The sequence below is a fragment of the Crocodylus porosus genome, unplaced genomic scaffold (genome assembly GCF_001723895.1).
Source record: "Crocodylus porosus isolate Cpor-Errol unplaced genomic scaffold, CroPor_comp1, whole genome shotgun sequence".
Lineage (NCBI taxonomy): Eukaryota > Metazoa > Chordata > Crocodylia > Crocodylidae > Crocodylus > Crocodylus porosus.
The window spans coordinates 1,285,368-1,304,287 of NW_017728914.1; the positions used below are offsets into that span (position 1 = coordinate 1,285,368).

Here is an 18,920-nt window from a genome sequence, read left to right on the forward strand (position 1 = left end):
CAAGCTTGAAACAGCGAAATCGAAATGAAACAAAGAGCCTTGAAACAGCCTTGAACCAAAACAAGGCAAGCTGAAACATTTCAAAATTTTTTAAACGTTTCAAGTTTCAAAGCTCAAGTCGGGCTTGCCTGCAGGGAAACAGAAACTAAAGTAACGAGAAGGAAGGGGAAGTGGGGGGAAGGAGTGCTCTCATAATTGACTGTGTAGCTGGCCAGTGACTGTCATCCTTCCCTGAGGTCTCTTCCAATCCCAGTGCTCTGGGGGATGGATGGAAAAGCTACATAAAAGACAGCATTGTTTGAACTGCCCTGCTTTCTGCCTTGGTGTCAGCTGAGTGAGCTGTGTGTTCCAGTTTTGCCTGTCAGCAGCTGGAGGTTCAGGGCCCCACAACCCAAACTCCCCCTGCACCGATCTCCTTGACAGCTGGCAGGCTTCGTGGCCACAGAAGGGCCTAGGAGGCCTGCAGTTTTGACCCCACCATTGTGGCTTAACACATACACATGACATGAGTTTTGCTTTCAAGACTTTGAGGTGTAGTTCCCATGAAACTCCTACACCTATATCTTTGAAACATGGCAGGCTTCATGCCCCCCCAAGGGGCTACCTACCATTCTTGTGTCATTCAAATCAAGCCAGAAATGACAAAGCTATTGGCTTTTTTGAGCTTCCCCATTATAGCCTAAGGGCAAAATGTCGAAACAGCATCAAAACAGCAGTACGGTTTCAATTAAATGAAATGGAACAATGGTTTTGAATCAAAACGAAATTCAGAACAAAATGCTGTTCCGCCGAAATGCTGAAACGCGAGTTGAAACAGAACAGTGCCATTTCACACCGCCCTAGTGAGTACAACAAGAAATGGCATTCTGAAAAACAAGGCATACAGTTAACAGTTAATAAACATCCCACACATGCATAGTGCATATCAAACAATCAGGAAAATACTCCAAAACATGAGGCACAAGAGTTCTCTAGTGGTCCCCCTCCTTTTAGAGGGTTGCTTCCTCCTGCCTCTTTATTGAGTTTACCTTCCCCTGAGTGTCAGTCCCCAGTGGGAGACCCATTGCCCCACTGACTCGCCTGTCCCAAGGAGCTGGGTGGAGGATGTCCATAAGCTGCCCTGGCCTGGCTAATGTTTCTCCAGGGGAGAGCTCACTTCCAGGCCTCAGAGGAGTGGCATGACTTGCTCACATGTCCCAGTGGCTCAATCTTTCTCAGGAGTTGCGGGCCTGGGCTGCCTCATGCATGCCCAGGGCTGTGCCACTCCGAATACTGCTCCCCACGCTGGGGATCCACTCCTGGGGCCCTTGCGGACCCACTGAAGGGGATAGGTCCCAGATCACCCAGTCCCTCCTTCTCCAAGGCCTTCTGCCCCACAATGACTCACCCCATGGTAGTGCTGGCTCCCATGCCCAGCCTTACGCCGGGGTTAGAGACCCGAGCTGCCTCGCTGCAGCTCCCTGGGTCTGGGTCCCTCGCGGACCCTTCTTGCAGTGATGCCTGCACCATCCACTGCTTCCATCCAGTGGTGGAATCTCTAGGGCTCTTCTGGGCAGCCAGATATGCCCAGTGAGCAGCTCTCCCAGCTCTTCTTGGCCCTGGGACCTCTTTCTTCTTTTTCATCCTTTGCCGACTGTGCCACATGCTCGGCACACAATGGCTTATATCTCCTTCTGGGGCTCCACCTCTGGATTAAAAATGAACCAACTGGGGGGCTGCAGTTGCAGTTCCCAGTTAAGTCCAGTTCCCAAATAAGCCCACCCAGAGTAGAGCAGACTCTCCTCCCCTGCCTGTCTCTGATTGGTGGGTTTTGCCCCACCAATCGCATTCACGGTTTCCTAAGCCTGGAGAGTCAGGCAAAGCCCAGCAACCTGCCACAGATATATGCATCCAAATCCTAGGAAGCATTGCCCAGGGTGAGAACATTAAGTTGTGTTTCAGGAGATGCCAATTCTCCTATTGGCCCCCCAGGCTTCACCTTGGTTATGTCACTGAACCTCTTCATGTCTCCAGTTCCTGTAAAATGGGGATCATGATGCAAGCTCAGGGTTGACATGAGGCAGAAGGGTTTAGTTTTGCCAGGCTCTGAGCAGAGCTGGTGAAAACCTTTCAAAAGAAGAGTATTCCCTTGAAAATTAGCATTTCATAAAAGTAAAAATATTTCACCAGATCTTGTCAAATTTCAGTGGCATCCTCAATGGGATTGTTTTTATTTCTACGTATTTGTAGAGTCTCCAAGATGCCACCTGGCCCTGCCTTCTGCTAAACTTTTCCATGGAATGGAAATTCACACTTCCAAACAACTCTAGTGCTATATCCTGCCAAATTATGAATGGCACATGCCCCTGGTGGCTGGGGGCATGGCAGCGGCGGCAGGAGCACAGCAGTGGTAGGCAGGGGAGCTCCCGCAGCCACTGCTGGCACTGTTGGCAGCGGGATGGTGAGCAACCGATCAAGCATCAGCAGTGGCCAGTGGGCTTTTTGAAGTGGGTGCACCACCATGCTCAGGGGGTATATGTGCACCTGTGTGCATCCCCTATGCATTGCCCCTGTGCTAAATCACTGATGTTTCTAGAAGTACTTTGAAATTGTTAAAATGATGCCATGATTCAAATGCATAGTGTCATTGTTATCAAGCAAAGACATGTTTGTTTTACATTTACTTTGCTAGAAGACCCAATGTCTCAAATCCGCTTGCTGTGTCATGTATGTGTTCACCGATGAGAGTCCTTCTGAGGCATTGTGGCACACAGGGAAAGTCAGAGCATGTCAGTTTTTTAATTCTGCACTACTTCTTTCCATATTAAATGAACCAAGCCCATGTTAAGTGGCTCGATATGTATGTGGCATGTCACAGGAAGATGTATTCAGGAAAAATTAAAGCCTGAGTGGCTTTGGATGCAAGGAGAAGCCAGAAGCAAGGGATTCATTAGAATGTGTGTCACTTCAGTGGCAAGGACGATCAAGAACAATGCAGTACAGGCATCCATCCAAGCTAATGTGGGGCTCCAATGCAGTAAGGATTTTAGTAGTGACCATACTGTTTGCACGTGAAAATACAGATTGTTTATACCAATGATAGAAGTTTATCTTAACAAATGTGTGGTTGGAAGTAGCTAGCTTGGGGAAGAAGAGAAAGTGTGGCAGAAACTTGAACAGAACTTAAAGAACAACAACTCGTGCACTCCATAGATTCATAGTAGTTGAATTCCTGTAACCAGGGTCAAGGGCTTCTTTTACTTTAAGAGGGAAAGAGCAGCAGGCAAGGACTGCAGTGTTTTGTGGGCAGCTGAGTAAGGGACAGATGCAAAAAATTAAGGAGCCAAGGGAAATAAAAGCAGAAGTCACAGAGGTGCAAGCAACCACTGGGGCAAGGTGCCTTGCAATAAGCTGCAGGGGTACTGCTCTAAGCAAGCACATAGCTGATAGTAGTTGAAGGGCAGCTGAGCAGACTGCAGCAGATGAGAGCAGCCTGAGTAATGGGCAGAAAGGAAACCTCTGTGCCCAGCTAGAGGAGTGGAGCCTGGGATACTAGAAGCCCGACTCCTGGGCCAGAGGGAAGACCTGTAGGCCCAGGCTGCTGGAGAGGGAAACACAAGCAAACTCAGGTATTTTGGAGGGTTGGAAGAGCCAGCTGATAAGGAAAGGGAGTTTACTGGGATACAGAGACCCAGAAGGGTTTAAAGAAACTGTTCCAGCAAAATACTTAGCTTGTGTGTTGAAAGCTACAAGGCATGGGCATGGTAAAATGGAAGCAGGTGACCATGGTGGGAGTGCAAGGGAAGGCACTCTGTCCTTAGAGTTGTGGACTTAGACCCCAGGTGAGACCAATGGTCAGATGGGCTAGTGAGAGAAAGAACCCCAGTGGGACCAATAGACAGGTCACAGTGGGGCACCAGTGAGTCACATAACATTTTAATTGAGGGCTTAGACCCAGGGAATCAAGGTAGGGCTAAGAATCCAGTGAACAGTGCCATCTATGAAAATTGGAAGTAGCTAAAGGGGAGACAGGAGGCCTTAGTGAGGCTCCCTGCATTTTGGACTGTGGTCTTGAGGCCCAGTGGATCAAAGTAGGACAAAAAGGACCCCACAGACTGAGGTACAGCCAGAGGCCTGGTGCAGAGAGAAGAGGTCAGGCTGAATCCCAGAGAAATTCTGTGTCAAGGGGCTAGAGCCTAGAGAATTAAGCAAGTGGCATAAGCAGGCAAAATAAGAAGAGGTGTCCTGCTCCAGGCACGGAGCTGAGAGCCCACTGATGAGCAGGGTGGAGTGAAGCAGCCAAAGCTCACTCTGGTGTTCTGAAGGGCAGCCCCCAGACTTATATATCCCTTCTTTATCATCAAAGCGTGGCTGGTGAGGCAGCAGAGTGGTACTCTGGGGCTAGGGACAGAACTTGCACATAAACCAATTTAAGTGATCAGAAACTGGTTTAAACCTGTAACAGAATAGAAGTTCAGTGCAAATAAATCAGTTTCAAAATGGCTGAAACATTTTAAAGATAAACATGGTTGAATGTAGTATCAAACATAACTGATTTAGGTCAAAGTGGTTTATGAAAGTCTTGTCCCAAACTCCTTCCTGGTTCACCTTAAATCAGAGTGTCTGTATTGAGCCAAGGAGGCAAGAGTTGTACAAAACGGGACAAGCTTGGCCACAAGGGGTTGCCCCAGCTGCTTAAAGGCAAGTTGTGCTATAGTCTTCCTGAAGAACACAGACTGCAATGATCCAGGGTTGGAGGGATAAGCTATGGAAAAAGAATTAAAGAGGGGAAACACACACAATTTTGCCAACTTACTGGGAGAAAACTGTTAACTTTCTAGGAGTGATTAAATTTTTTTAATTGCCAGGTAGGAAATTAATTATGTAGGGTGGTTGAGCTAGGAGTGATAACATTAAATTAACCAAATGATCACTTGTGCTTTGTGTTAGCAGACTATGTGGTAGGGGTTTTGGTTTTTGTTTTTTTTGGGGGGGTGGTTGTGTTTTGTTTTTAAGTAAATGGTGTCAGGCTAGAATGGTCTTATAGAATCATAGGAAATTAGAGTTAGAAGGAATGCCAGGAGGTCATATAGTCCAACCTCCTGCTCAAAGCAGAACCATCCCCAAGTAGATCATCCCAGGCAAAGCTTTGTCTAGCCAGGTTTGGAAAACCTCCAAGGATGGAGCTTCCACCACCTCTCTGGGTAACCTGTTCCTGTGTTTTACTACCCTCCTAGTAAGAACATTCTTCCTACTGTCTAAGCTAAACTTCCCTTATTGCAACTTGAGACCATTGTTCCTTGTTCTGATGTCTGCCACCAATGAAAGTCAAGCTCTTTTGAAACCCGCTTTAGGTAGGTGAAGGCTGCTATTAAATCTCCCCTCAATCTTCTCTTCTGTAGACTAAATGAGTCCAGTTCTCTCAGCCTATCCTCCTAAGTCATGTTCACCAGTCCATGAACCATTTTTGTTGCCCTCTGCTGGACTCTCTCCAATTGGTCCACATCCTTTCTGTAGTGGGGGACCTAAAACTGGACACAGTACTCCAGATGTGGCCTCACCAGTGCTGAATATAGGGGAATAATCACTTTCCTAGATCTGCTGGCAACACACCTACCAATGCAGCCAAGGATGCCATTAACTATCTTGGCACCAAGGGCACACGGCTGGCTCAAATTCAGCTTATTGTCCACTGTAACCCCCAGGTCCTTTTCTGCAGAGCTGTTGCCCAGCCACTGAGTCCCCAGCCTGTACTGGTGCATGGGATTATTCTGTCCTAAGTGCAGGACTTTGCCCTTGTCTTTGTTGTACCTCATGAAAGTCCTTATGGCCCAATCCTCCAATTTATCTAGGTGTCTCTGAATCCTAGCCCTATGCTTCAGCATATACACTGCTCCCCCCAGCTTGGTGTCCTTTGCAGACTTGCTGAGGGTGCACTTCAAGGCATCTTTCAGGTCGTTGAGGAACACAGTGAACAAAACTGGCCCCAGGACCAAGCCCTGGAGCACTCTACTTGATACTGACAGCCATCTAGACATTGAGCCATTGATTACTACCCCATAAGCCCAATGCTTCAGCCAGTTTTCTATCCACCTTACAGTCCATTCATCCAACCCATACTTCCTTAGCTTGCCTGTGAGAATGTTGTGGGAGACCATATTAAAAGCCTTGATAAAATCATGGTACACCACATCCACCCATCTCTCTGCATCCACAGAGCAGTCACTTCATCATAGAAGGCAACCAGGGTCATCAGGCATGACTTGCCCTTGGTGAATCCATGCTGATTGTTCCTGATCACCTTCTTCTCTTGCTCTCCCACTTGCTCCAGTCAACAAGTAGGAAAGAGGTGGGGGTGGGGCTCGGGCAGAAGCATAGAGTGTGGAGCTGGGGCTGGGACTATGGAGCCCATGCCCAGGTGGGTGGTGGCAGCATAGAGCTTGGCTGGGCAGCATGTGGGTGGGAGGGAGTATGGGAGGTGTGGGGATCCCCCCACACACACACTTCCCCATGGTGTGCAGCCCCAGAAGGTGGTAGCAGCACCAGCAGCAGGTAGGATGCTCAGGGCACAGATGCCCAGCAGGGCGTGGCTCTGGCTAGCACTGTACATTGTGGCAAGGGGCACTCCCTGCCACTCACTTGCAGCCTCTGCACTTGCCAGGCACAGAAGGGAAGCCCCAGGCACCGGAGCTGGCTGCTTTCCTCACTGGGGCTGTGAGGCAGGGGAGGGAAGCCCCAAGCTCCTTCCTTTGGGGGAAGGAAGGCAGGCAGCTCCAGTGCCTGGGGCTTCCCTCCCATGCCCAGTGAATGCAGGGGCTGCACACGAGTGGCAGAGAGTGCTAGCAATACAGACAGCCCTGGGGAGGCCGTGATGTGCAGTGCTGGTTGGAGCTGCGCCCCACTAGGCACCTCTGCCCTGAGCACCCCGCCTGCTGCTGCTTCAGCATGGGGGAAGTATAGGGGGAGTCCCCACACCCCCCCGAACCCTTCCTCACACCCCACACCATACCATACATACACCCACACTCCCCCAACACCCAATCACACACACATACCATACACACACACCCCCACACAATATACAAGACTAAAAGTTTATTTTGAGTTCTTATGCAATCACCTCTATATATACAATGCAAACACAAGTCAGGACAAAAATATTTTTCATAACTAAATTAAAATATGTTATAGTAGGTGTTTGACTTTTAGTGTATGGTTTGGGTTTTTTCTGGTTCTAAGATGTGCCCTGTTCAAATTTGCTGATGACATTAAGATGTGGGGGGATGTGGGTATGCTAGAAGGGAGGTATAGGCTGCAGTCGGACCTAGACAGGTTACAGGGGTGGGCGGATACAAACAGGATGGGATTCAACACTGACAAGTACAAAGTGAAACACCTGGGGAGGAAGAGCCAACAGCATACCTACAGGCTGGGGAACACCTTTCTCATCAGTGCAGAGACAGAAAGGGATCTTGGAGTCATTACTGATGCCAAGGTGAACATGGGCCAGCAGTGTGGGGCCAACTGCACCCTGTCATGCATCCCCAGATGCATCTCAAGCAGGTCCAAGGAGGTGATACTCCTCCTCTATGCGGCACTGGTCGGGCTGCAGCTGGAGTACTGCATCCAGTTCTGGGCACCGCACTTCAAGAGGGATGTGGACAACATGGAGAGGGTCCAGAGGACGGCCACTCGCATGATCAGGGGGCAGCAGGGCAGGCCCTACGAGGAGAGGCTACGGGACCTGAACCTGTTCAGCCTCCACAAGAGAAGGCAGAGCGGGGATCTAGTGGCCTGTTGCAAACTAGTCAGAGGGGACCAGCAGGCATTGGGGGAGTCCCTGTTCCTCCAAGTGCTACCAGGAGTGACTAGAAATAACGGTCACGGGCTGGCAGAGGGTAAATTCAAATTAGACATCAGGAGACGCTACTTCACAGTCAGGGTGGCTAGGATCTGGAACCAACTTCCAAGCGAAGTGGTGCTGGCTCCTACCCTGGGGGTCTTTAAAAGGAGGCTACACAAACACCTTGCCAGGGTCATTTGACCCCAGTACTCTTTCCTGCCATGACAGGGGGTCGGACTTGATGATCTGCTCAGGTCCCTTCTGACCCTACCAACTATGGAACTATGGCAGCCCCTCCCCCAAAGGAGTATTTCTGGGAGGGGAGGAACTTTCAGTGACAAAGGTCAGGGGCTAGGGGTGGGACTTCTGGTCCCAAGATGGCAACAAGGGGGCAGGGCAACCATCGGGGAGGGGCAGGGGACCCATGCGGCCCTTGACAGCTCACCAAAACTCGTTAAGCGGCCCTCCACCCAGAATAATTGCCTGCCCCAGCGCTACTACTTTCCCCACCAATTCATCCTTGTTTGTGAGCAGCAGGTCAAGAAAAACATGGCCCCTAGTTGGTCACTTGCACCAGGACGCTGTCCCTAACGTTCTCGAAAAACTTTCTGGATTCCCTGTGCAGTGCTCTATTGCCCTCCCAGCAGATGTCAGTGTGACTGAAGTCCCCCACAAGAACCAGGGCCTGTGACTGGGAAACTTCCACTAGTTGTTTGAAGAAAGCCTCATCCACCACTTCCTCCTGGGCTGGTGGTCTGTAGCAGACCCCCACCATGACATCACCCTTGTGGCTTTCCCCTCTGACCCTAACCCAGAGATTCTCAACAGGCCCATCTCCAATTTCATACTGGAGCTCTGAGCAATCATACAGGTCTTCTTTAAAGCATGGGTGTCAAATTTGCCCCAAGCCCTGGGCCAGATCTGGACCATGGAGAATCCTCCCAGGCCCAATCTGTGAGGCCAGTAGTAGCTGGGCAGAGCCAGCAGCAGGAGGGAGAGTGAGTCTTGGTTCATATGGCAGCAGTGACATGGGACCTGGGGCCAACAGCAGGGGTCAGGCAGCTGTGCACAGCTGTCTCACTCATTTCCCCCTCCTCCACCCCACCACCAACAGCTGTGTACACCAGGACCCAGAACCCCCAAACTGTGTGGCGGGCCACACCCCACTAACCCTCCTCCCCAACGTCTGGTAGGCTAGCAGACTGGAGCAGGCCACAGTGGTTCCATAGGTCTTACGCAGCTCTCAGGCTGTATATTTGAAACCCTTGCTTTAAGGGAACACCTCTCTGCTCAACCAAGTGCGCTAGACAATTTACTGTGGATGATAATACTAAATTTAGTGGTGAAGAAGAAGAAGGACATAGACAAGTCAGTTTAACCAGTCTTTTCCACTCAAATTTCATTTAATCCTCTTTCTGGTGATAGAACCTGGGGATTCTTAAAAAAACATGTTACTGCCTATAGGAAGGACAGGGTAGTTTGCAGAGAGCGGAAGTTGCATGACACCAAAAGGGAATCATATCTGAGCTACCAGAAACTCTTTGCAATGAGACAATTGTAGGTAACCACAGGGCAGAATCTGCTTGGTTACAGAATACATGAGAAAATAAGTTCTAGAAAAGGTAGAGAGAGATACCAGCCTCTAGAATGATACTAAGGAGCACAGAGCTGGCCACACCAGACCAGCTGTCACCCAACAAAACAAGACTTGGGTACATACAGTCAGAAACATCCTCAGATCCTTGGGACCACATCCAGCCCAGCTACGCTCCCTCCAATCCTGGAATACAAGTCTGAATGGCTCTAAGGCATCCCTAACCTATAGCAGTTTCTGGTGGAAGCCAAGAAAACTTTCTGCTAGCTGTGGATCACAAAAGTATAAGGTGCTCTGATTCTGTCCAGTACCTCCCCTTCACTGGAGGGGGAGTGAAATAAAACTGACAGAGCCAGCAATGCATCACCCAGGGATTTCCCTACAAAAGCCAGTCCCCAACAGCTCACACAGGGCAACTTCTTTAGCACAAATGAGCTGCATTAGGGACCAAGAATGTGGCTCTTAGTATGAGGTACAAGGCTAGAGATTCAGCTTGGACCCTGGTTTGTAATTAGGTCAACAGACCTGCAGACAGAGTAAGAGTGAGAGCGTGACTGATTCAAGAATAACAATAAACCTGCAAGTGCTGTGATGCAACACATTGTTGACTACCTACTATTAATTGCTGGATTAGCATGTTGTAGCACAGTTTGGAGAAGCAATTTCTCAATCCCTGACAGGAATGTAGGATGGATGACCCTGAGGAATGAACATAGGTATAGGGGCAGGGACTTCTCTCTGCAATTTAATCCTTGCTAGGTCGCTGACTCATTCTATGGCCTTTGGCAAGTTACTTCACCTCTGTAAAAATGGGATAATGACCCTTAATTACTGCACTTATTGGGGTGTTGAGAGAAGGAGTGATGCATGTTTATAAAGTGCTAAGTGTTGCTGTAGAGCAGCTGTAGAACTTCAGCCCTGGTGTACAGCAGGAGAATACACTCCACCTGGGCTACAGACTGTTCAGATGGCCCTCTTAAAATCACCACCATACTGTTTGTGCCAGTCACCCCATCCCTGCTAGCAACATACAGCTCCCTGCTCCCTGCCCCATGCTGGTGAAGGCTAGCAGCACACAAACCCCATGCCCCGCCATGTGGGCTGAGCAGATGGTGCAGGGACCTCTGGGCCCTGCCCCACTGCTCAGCAGGAGGAGAGGACACTGCTGGGGCCTGCAGGCTGCATGTCAAGTTCTCCCAGATCACATACAGGCTGCCTGTGGGCCTGCAGTTGGACAATCTTGCTATACAGGACTGTTTGAAAAAGTTGCTGGCTGGTCTGGGCACCTACCGAAGGTCTTGACCTGCAGCCCATGCCTACAAGAGAAATTGATGGGTCTGGTCTTGAAACCTACCAGCAGGTAACTGGCAGAAATAGAGGTAACACTGCCCAGTGCGCTGCAACAAGGGCAATAAGGGACTCTCCAGAGCTAATATGGCCAACATTGTGCCTCAAAGGACAAAATTGGTGCCCCTTGTATAATGATTAGCACAGGTCGGTGGCTATTTAAAAATCTTATAAGCCATGGAATGGCAGGTGGCAGAAGTACTTCAAGAAATGAGGTCAGGCAAGCCTTCATAACAGAACCCAGCTGAGACAGGCTAATGAACTGGTGAGAGTCAGCCCCCACCAACTACCTTGTAAATTGAATCATGAAAGACATCTGTACCTTTTCTCTATGAATGTTAGACTTAGTCTTGGTTTATATTGTTATACAAGACAGACAGCAGGATCAAGCTCAGTGGGCCTGATTCTGTCACCTTATACAGATCCTTAGATGGAGGAAAGGGACTAGAAACTGGCTAGCTGGAGCACTGCAGCCTGATGGCCCATCATACTCTTCTCCAGTGGATACAATATTCTAATGTAGATTCATTCTGAATAAGGGCCATTCCAAAATAAGAGTATCAACACTGTGAAAACAGATCTAATAATAATTCTGCAATACACAAAACACAGATGTTTGCATTAAATTTTTACAAATACTATAGAGGAATGCTTATATCTGACTATAAGTCTGTTTTTTCCTGAAACTGGACCTGCATCTTCTGTTTGTATTCTATTGCTATTACATTTGTGGACACACAGACTCCAATTCAAAACAGTACTTATGAATTTGTTTAATCTGAAATGTTTAAAATGTGATTCAGAGACAAACCTAAAACTCCCTGTAGTCAGTGGGAGTCTTTCCTTTGACTTCAGCTGGCTTTGTATTGGGGCTTGAAGTGCTCTGCTGAATTCAGATGGGATTACTTTTGTGGTTAAGGTAAAATACAGGCTTGAGCACATTGCTGAATTAAGGTAATAATTTAGTCCAGCCCTAGGATATGTCCTTGTAAGAAAAACACCTTACAAACTTAGTCTTACTTATAGCTTTGAGTCAGATTTGCTTACAGTGCTGACTCAGATACTCAGATATGCTCTGGGAGAGATATCTATTCTATTCTCTCTCTTGCATCATTGACAAATGTAAAGACTTAGTCCTGTAAAAACTTGTGACTGTGTGTATGCAGAGTGACATGGTGACTCTATGACTTCAGTGGAATTCTTATTGTTGCTGTTGTTGTTACAGGGGTTCGGGTCCCATCACAATGGCCACTTTACACCCACGTAAAAAAAAAAATCTACTGTCCTAAAAGGGCCACCACATGTGAGTAGCTGTGAAGGCTCTGGCCCTAGCTTCCAAATGTAGAATTGTTATCATTGAGGATATTGATGATGAGCATCATACACAAATCAGAAAAAGATCCAGCTTGACTCTTTAGCTCCCAGTTCATCTTACACCCCCATAGGTCAGAAGAAATCTTTTTTAATATGTGTACCAGTGGCGATGTGTAGGGGGTGCATGGAAGCGCACATGCACCCCCTGAGAGTGCCGGTGCATCCCCTGACAGGCCACGCTTGCTGCTTAGATGACAGGCATGGGGGCAGGCAGGGACCCTCCCCCTGCCGAGTCGGTAAGATTGGCTGTGAGGGACTGCCCCCCCACCCCCACCAGGGTGGCACCAGTCATCCATGATGTGTACTTAGCACTTCAGATGTTGGAATCAGTGAGGGACAATAAATATGGAAGCCACTGATGCTACTCTGATGCTACTACCTTTTTTTCTTTAAAGCAGAACTGCACTTTCATTTTAACAGGTTCTCCTTAACACTTTCTGCCCTGTCACTTTCCTCTGCTGTTTGGCTCCAAGTGGGACATTAAAGAGAGGTGTCAGAATGCCAACAAACAAGCTCTTCTATCCATATTTTTAGGACTTTTGGAAATAAGAGGCACTGGAAACCTCACAGAAGTGCCTGTTCTTATAAGAATCTTCTCAAGAAATCCTGTTTTCACAAGGTTCCTAGTCAGATTTTGAAGACCAAAAGTTTGAAGAAGAATCCATACGTTTTAGATCTTTCAAAAATAATAGCAATGTTTATGTAGCACATTGCTCTTGGTGTATAGCAGTGTCTCTCCAGTAATATAGGAGCCTATCTTTTTGGTGGTGAAGACCTTGTGTTCAATCCCTGTTATCATGATTGTATCACACCACTTGTGATTTATTACTTTAGCTATGAGAGACTTTTCATAGATTTCATAAGGGTCGGAAGGGATCTGGCAGATCATAGGGTCCAACCCCTTGCTCCAGGCAGGAAAGAGTGCTGGGATTAAGTAACCCCAGCCAGATGCCTATCCAATCTCTTCTTGAAGACCTCTAAAGTAGGGGAAAGCACTACCTCCCTTGGAAGCCCATTTCACATTTTAGCAACCCTCACTGTAAACAGTTTCTTCCTTATGTCCAACCTAAATTTATTCTCCTTCAGTTTGTGGCCATTACTTCTGGTAACCCTGAGGGGTCCCTTGGTAAACAGAGTGCCCCCTATTCCCTTCTGCGCCCCCCTCCCCCAATGAGTTTGTAGACAGCCGCAAGATCAAGCAGAGGCTGAAGATATTCAGGTCCCTCAGTCTGTCTTCGTAGGGTCTTACCTGCAGGCCCTCAACATATGAATAGCCCTCCTCTGGACCCTCTCAAGGTTATCCGCATCTCTGTTGAAGTGTGGTGCCCAAAACTGGATGCATTACTCCAGCTGCGGCCTCACCAATGCTGCATAGAGGGGAATTATCACTTGCCTAGACCTGCTCGTGATGCACCTGCTGATGCAGGAAAGAGTGTGTTTAGCCTTGCTTATTACCTCATCACACTGGCAGCTCATGTTCATTTTTGCATCAACCAGGACTCCAAGATCTCTTTCCACTGCCGTGGTACTCAGAATGGTACCCCCCAGTCTATAGGTGCGTTGGAGATTCTTTCTCCCCAGGTGCAGCACCTTGCACTTATCCTTGCTAAATTGCATCCTGTTCTGATCTGCCCACTTCCCCAATCTGTCCAAATCTGCCTGAATTCACTCCCTGCCCTCCAGTGTGTTTACTATACCCCAAAGTTTAGTGTCATCTGTGAATTTGGACAAGGTGCTTTCAACACCTTCATTTATTGCATGATTCATGTGTTCATTGATTTATTGTGAGATAAACTGTAACATGCCATGTTCAGGCAATAAAATGGCAAACTATCCACACAGAAGTTCCACATTAAATGGAAACCCACTACTTGATAATTCTACAGCTTCCAGGATTTTAATAAAGCCACCAACCTGCTGTACAAGGAACACTGCTGTTGCCCTTTGTGGCATCATGTATGCTGAATTAGCTCTAGAAGGTCCTTTTTGTTCTGGTTGCCCACCTGTAGGTGCACTGCTGCATTCACCAAATGTGGAACATCTTTGCAGTTGCTTCATATTGCACTTTAATGTGAATATGTGACATGCAGCTCAGTGTCAGTTTGATAGATCCCTCATCCCCAGCTGCTTTTGCCCAGTGCATGTGCGCTGTATGCCAGCTGTGAACTGGGTAGCTTTCTGTTCACAGCTTCCCACACCCAGATACATGTGCAACCAACTGTATGCCCCTGCCGACATATAATGGGATGTGGGGAATTTTATACCAGATCCCAACATTTGTTTATCCTGCCATGCCAAACCTCATACTTCTGGCATGGCAGGATAGTTGATTGTTGTGGTCCATGATAATATTCCCCAGATCCTGTCACACAGTTAAATTAACATCTGTCAGTGGCTACCATCATCTTGCCATTAAGCATGAGTCCCAAAAAACAGCAAGGAGGAGGAGAACCCGCACACATCTTTTGTGTTAATAGGTTTTCAGGGTCTCAGGGACTGTGGATTAGAATCATGCTTAGGTGTTTAAGTCCACTTACATGCCTAATAGGTAGAACTGAATCTGGCCCTAGGCATGCTCTTGGGTGCACTGACTATGAAACCTGGCATGCATTACCCACACTAGCATAATGGGCCAGCTAGGTTTGGACAAACTTTTGATCTACCCCGTGAAGTAGTAAATTAATTTCAGCCCAGCTCCACAATGTGCTAGATTGTCAGAGCATGTTAGGCAAATTGAATTTACACACACAAAAATCACTACTGTAAAGAAATAAACCTCAACATTTACCCTTTCAGCAATAGGCAGCGAATTCTTTTCCCTGCTGCCCAGGCTGTTGGAATGCTGAGATTGTTCTTTGCAGTTAACCTTAAAGAGTCAGCCACATCAAGGTAGGAGTAGCTGCCAGACTTTTCTTGGCATGGGTCTTTCCCACGTCTCACCATATGAGGCCTCCCAGCGTATGTGCTTGTACACGAATCAGCATTTCAAACCTCACATTTTTTCCTGACTACTTAAGAAAAGCAGCTAAGAAAACACATTTCAAGCTACCTGTAGTAAAAAATGTGGCTCTGTATTAATGGCACTTTCTTACACAACCTACTGCATTTGCAATGTCTTTGCACTTGTTTGTATGTATCTGGGGCATTTCCCATGGTTCTTTATGCTGAGACGCTCTTGGACTCTTTCCCTGTCATTCACAGGAAAACTTGTCTGTCACTGGGGGAAATTGTGGGAAGGGCATTGGAGTACTGTCAGCACTTGACTGACATAGTCTTCATCCTTCCTGTTGAGTGGTCAGGTTCCACTCCAAACTGGAGAGAAGTCCAGTTTCTAACCAACCATGGGAGAAGCTAGCCTGGGTGTATAGCTCCTTCAAACCCAGATGGGAGGTTTTACTGTGTAGACGGGAGCGGGGTAAGGGTCGAGCCCCAGGTAAGAATCCACATAGACACACTCACATGCACATGTATGGGTCTGACTCTAAACATATGAGTAATCTGCTTGAAGTCCCCATGACTAAGTGAAGCATGCACATAAAGTGTTGTCAAGATAAGAACTAAAAGCTGTGGTTTAAATAATGCCTTTACTTAGGGATGTACATTTACAGCAAGTAAATGACCAACAAAACACCAGGGACCAGATTTTATTCCACCTATTAGGCATGTAAGTGGAATTAGGTGCCTAAGTGCAATTCTATTCCACCCTGCTGGCGTCCCAGAAAAGCTGTTAATGCATAAAATAGGTGTCTTCCCTCTCCTCATTGCTCTTTTGTAACTTAGTCTTCTGACTAAGATGCTAACTGCTAACGGGTTGCAAAAGTAAAAGTGTTAATGGTGTCTCAGGGTCACAGGCAGGGTGGAATAGGGTTACACTTAGGTGCCTAAGTCTATTTAGGTCCCTAATATGTGGAACATGGGCTGGCATCCAACTTCTGGAGATTTATCAGAAAAGGAGTGTGAAGGGAAGAGGAGACAGAATCTAAGTGTACCTTGATAAAAGGCCCATCTAATCTAGCATGCTCTTTTCTTATGCTTTTCCATCAGAGCCCGTACTCATGAAACCAGTCCAGCCTTCTCCCTGAGCTCTTTCTTTGTAGCCTTCCCCAGAAATTTAGACCACGGTTGTTTCCCTTTGCCTGCAAAGCCCTGCCAGAATTCTTGTGCATTGACCTGCCTACGTCTCAATGCCTGGTTACAGGACTCCAGATCTCACAATCTTCTTGGGATTCTGTATTCAGTGGGAGTCCTGTCAGAAACAGACCACAGTGTAGATTCTGCTGATGCCCTGACTGATACAGCTCTGTCTCATCCAATGTCCCAACATGGCATTAGATGACTGTTGAAGGTATCATTTTTGGAGTGAGTCGTAAAGCCAAGATCCTTGACCACTTTCTAATTTGTTATTATTATTACGTTTCCTTTACTTTTGAAAGCCCCTGATACTGGACAGATTCAGTAAACCAACTGGCAAGCATGAGCTCAATGATATTGTTGAAGCCTCTAAAGGTTCACATACTGAGTTACATCACCTGAACTTAAATGGAATGAACAGTTCCACAATGATAGAGAGATGTAAGAGATGGAGAACAGGGTAAGAAGTTTGAGCCTAACCTCCAGTTAGCTTTCTTGGGATGTGTCTGAATCCCGTATAGTGCAAAGTATTTCAGTCCAGAGATACAAATGCAGAAAGTAGATACCTTTAGATCTGACCATTAAGTACTATTTTTCCTCTGCTGTGTACATCAGTGCAGCTTCAGTAGCTGATGCAGTGGTGCCCAGTTATGCCACCTAAAGATCACGCCCCTTCATTTTAAAGGGGCTGCACACATGAGAGATTCTTATGTGGGTGAAGATTTTCAGGAGCCCAGGGATGCTTCTTCCTTGGCAGTCCATGGAGTGTGTGTGACATGATGGAGATAAATATTGATAATTATTTTTAAAACTTTCGTGTACTTTTTCACATCATCCTAGTGAATATAATGATGGAGGAAGGTGCCAGATAGATGTTAATTATTATCATTATCGCCTCCTAAAACTCACAGTACTAAGGCACTCTTCCCCTTCTCAGCATTCTGTGATTATGGCAGAGAGAAAAGGGCAGTTTTGTTAAAGAAGCCTATGGATGCCAGCACTGTCATTATTCTATTAACACTCCTTCTTAATAGGATGAGTATAAACCTGACAAAGATCTCTCTGAAGTGGATCTCAAAAATGCCATCCGAGTTCACCACGCCTTAGCCACAAAAGCCTCTGACTACAGCAAAAAGTCAAACGTGCTCAAATTGAAGACAGCAGATTGGAGAGTTTTCCTCTTTCAAGCACCGTAAGTACTCTGGTACATCTCACGTTACTCTTATCAGGATAGTTTTACTCCTCCTATAGCCAACAGCAAAGCAGAATTCAGTTTCAAGTCATTATCAGATTTTTTCCTATATTAACCAAAAAAATGAGAAATAGGAAAAGAAGGATTCACAGATAAAAGACAAGATATCATGAGGCCTAATTGTTTCCTGTGCTGTGAGTTGATATTTACATCTGTGAAATGGGGGCATAATTATGGATTAAACCAAATGGTCATGCCTTTTTCCCGCCTTGCATGAGGTTAAAGGGTAAAGGAGGTTTGGGGTCTTAATGTCTTGTGGCTAAATCCTGAGGTCTTTACTCAGTCATTATGTATATATATACACAACCTTTACTCAACAGTTCACTGGTTTCTACCTGCTAGAGGGCTAAGTAGAAGCTCAGGAGGAACTTCTAGATCCGCCCTTCAGTTGTAGAAATTGAACCCCTACACCAGACCTTGGGTATGTCAAGGCCAATATGTTGTGTGACCCATGCTGAGCCCACATGCACAGGCAATTATCAACCAGGCCTCAGATCCCAGACCCTTGTTAGTTAACTGTTATGCTGTTGTTCACGGTGTGCAGCAGTTCAGTTTTCTCAAGTCTCTGTTTGTCCTAATTCCACTGAGGCCCAAAAGCAGAAAAGGCAAAGTTCTGTCGACTGGGCTCTGACCTCGCTGAGTCATACCTCAGAATGGAACTCCATTCACTTCAATGGTGTTACACTTAATTTATCACATAGAAACCCTAGAACAGGCTTGTTCACTGTATTTCCAACTAGAGCAGAAACCAAAGGTACCAGCCCAGTTTCAGGGCCTCAGGAGTAATATTCTGATCCCTGCAGCAGTGGTGCAAGTGCAGAATAACTCATATTGCGACTACAGCACCAAAGAAATGATGTAAGTGGGATCAGAGCAAGGCCTTGGGGAGTTGCACACTTTTGACAAAGCCTCATAGAAAGCTAAGATGTGGGTTGTTGGTCCACCGTTCTTTCACTTTGCCCCATTTTGCATTTTGTACCCAAGATGCATGCCCATCCAGCAGGAGGCAGGGTCTGATAACTTTTTGATAACTTAGCAGGGCATTCCTTGTTTAAGGTCTGATTCACTCACAAATGTGTTTTGCTTCCATGCCGTCACTTGGATGGAAGTCGATTGTATTTCTTATGGGAGTGGACCATCCCTGAGCAATTGGGTTAGATTAGGTGAACCACAGCCTGTTGAGATTTGACTAGGCAAGTCAATCAGTGAACTAGTCAAATGTTCATACACATTTTCTTCTTTGATTATTTGCTTTCAAATATTCACGTGTTGGAGTTTTACTTTTTTAAAAAGGCAGAGTCATATTCAGCACTGCATGCAGTAGAAAAGATGAAACACCTCATTGTGTAGTGTAAGATCTTAAGTGCCATTTGACAAAATTCAGTTTAATCTTTTCTACT

The 18,920-nt window shown here is 46.8% G+C and overlaps 1 protein-coding gene across 2 annotated transcripts in view; it reads left to right on the top strand.

Annotated features, from left to right (window-relative positions):
• Positions 1 to 18,920, top strand: part of PSD2 (pleckstrin and Sec7 domain containing 2) — a 201,261-nt gene that overhangs the window by 169,498 nt on the left and 12,843 nt on the right. For both annotated transcript variants that reach the window (XM_019534783.1, XM_019534784.1), the window contains one exon: positions 17,303 to 17,460. In XM_019534783.1, coding sequence (XP_019390328.1) covers positions 17,303 to 17,460 — 158 coding nt within the window. The remainder of the gene's footprint in view (positions 1 to 17,302; positions 17,461 to 18,920) is intronic.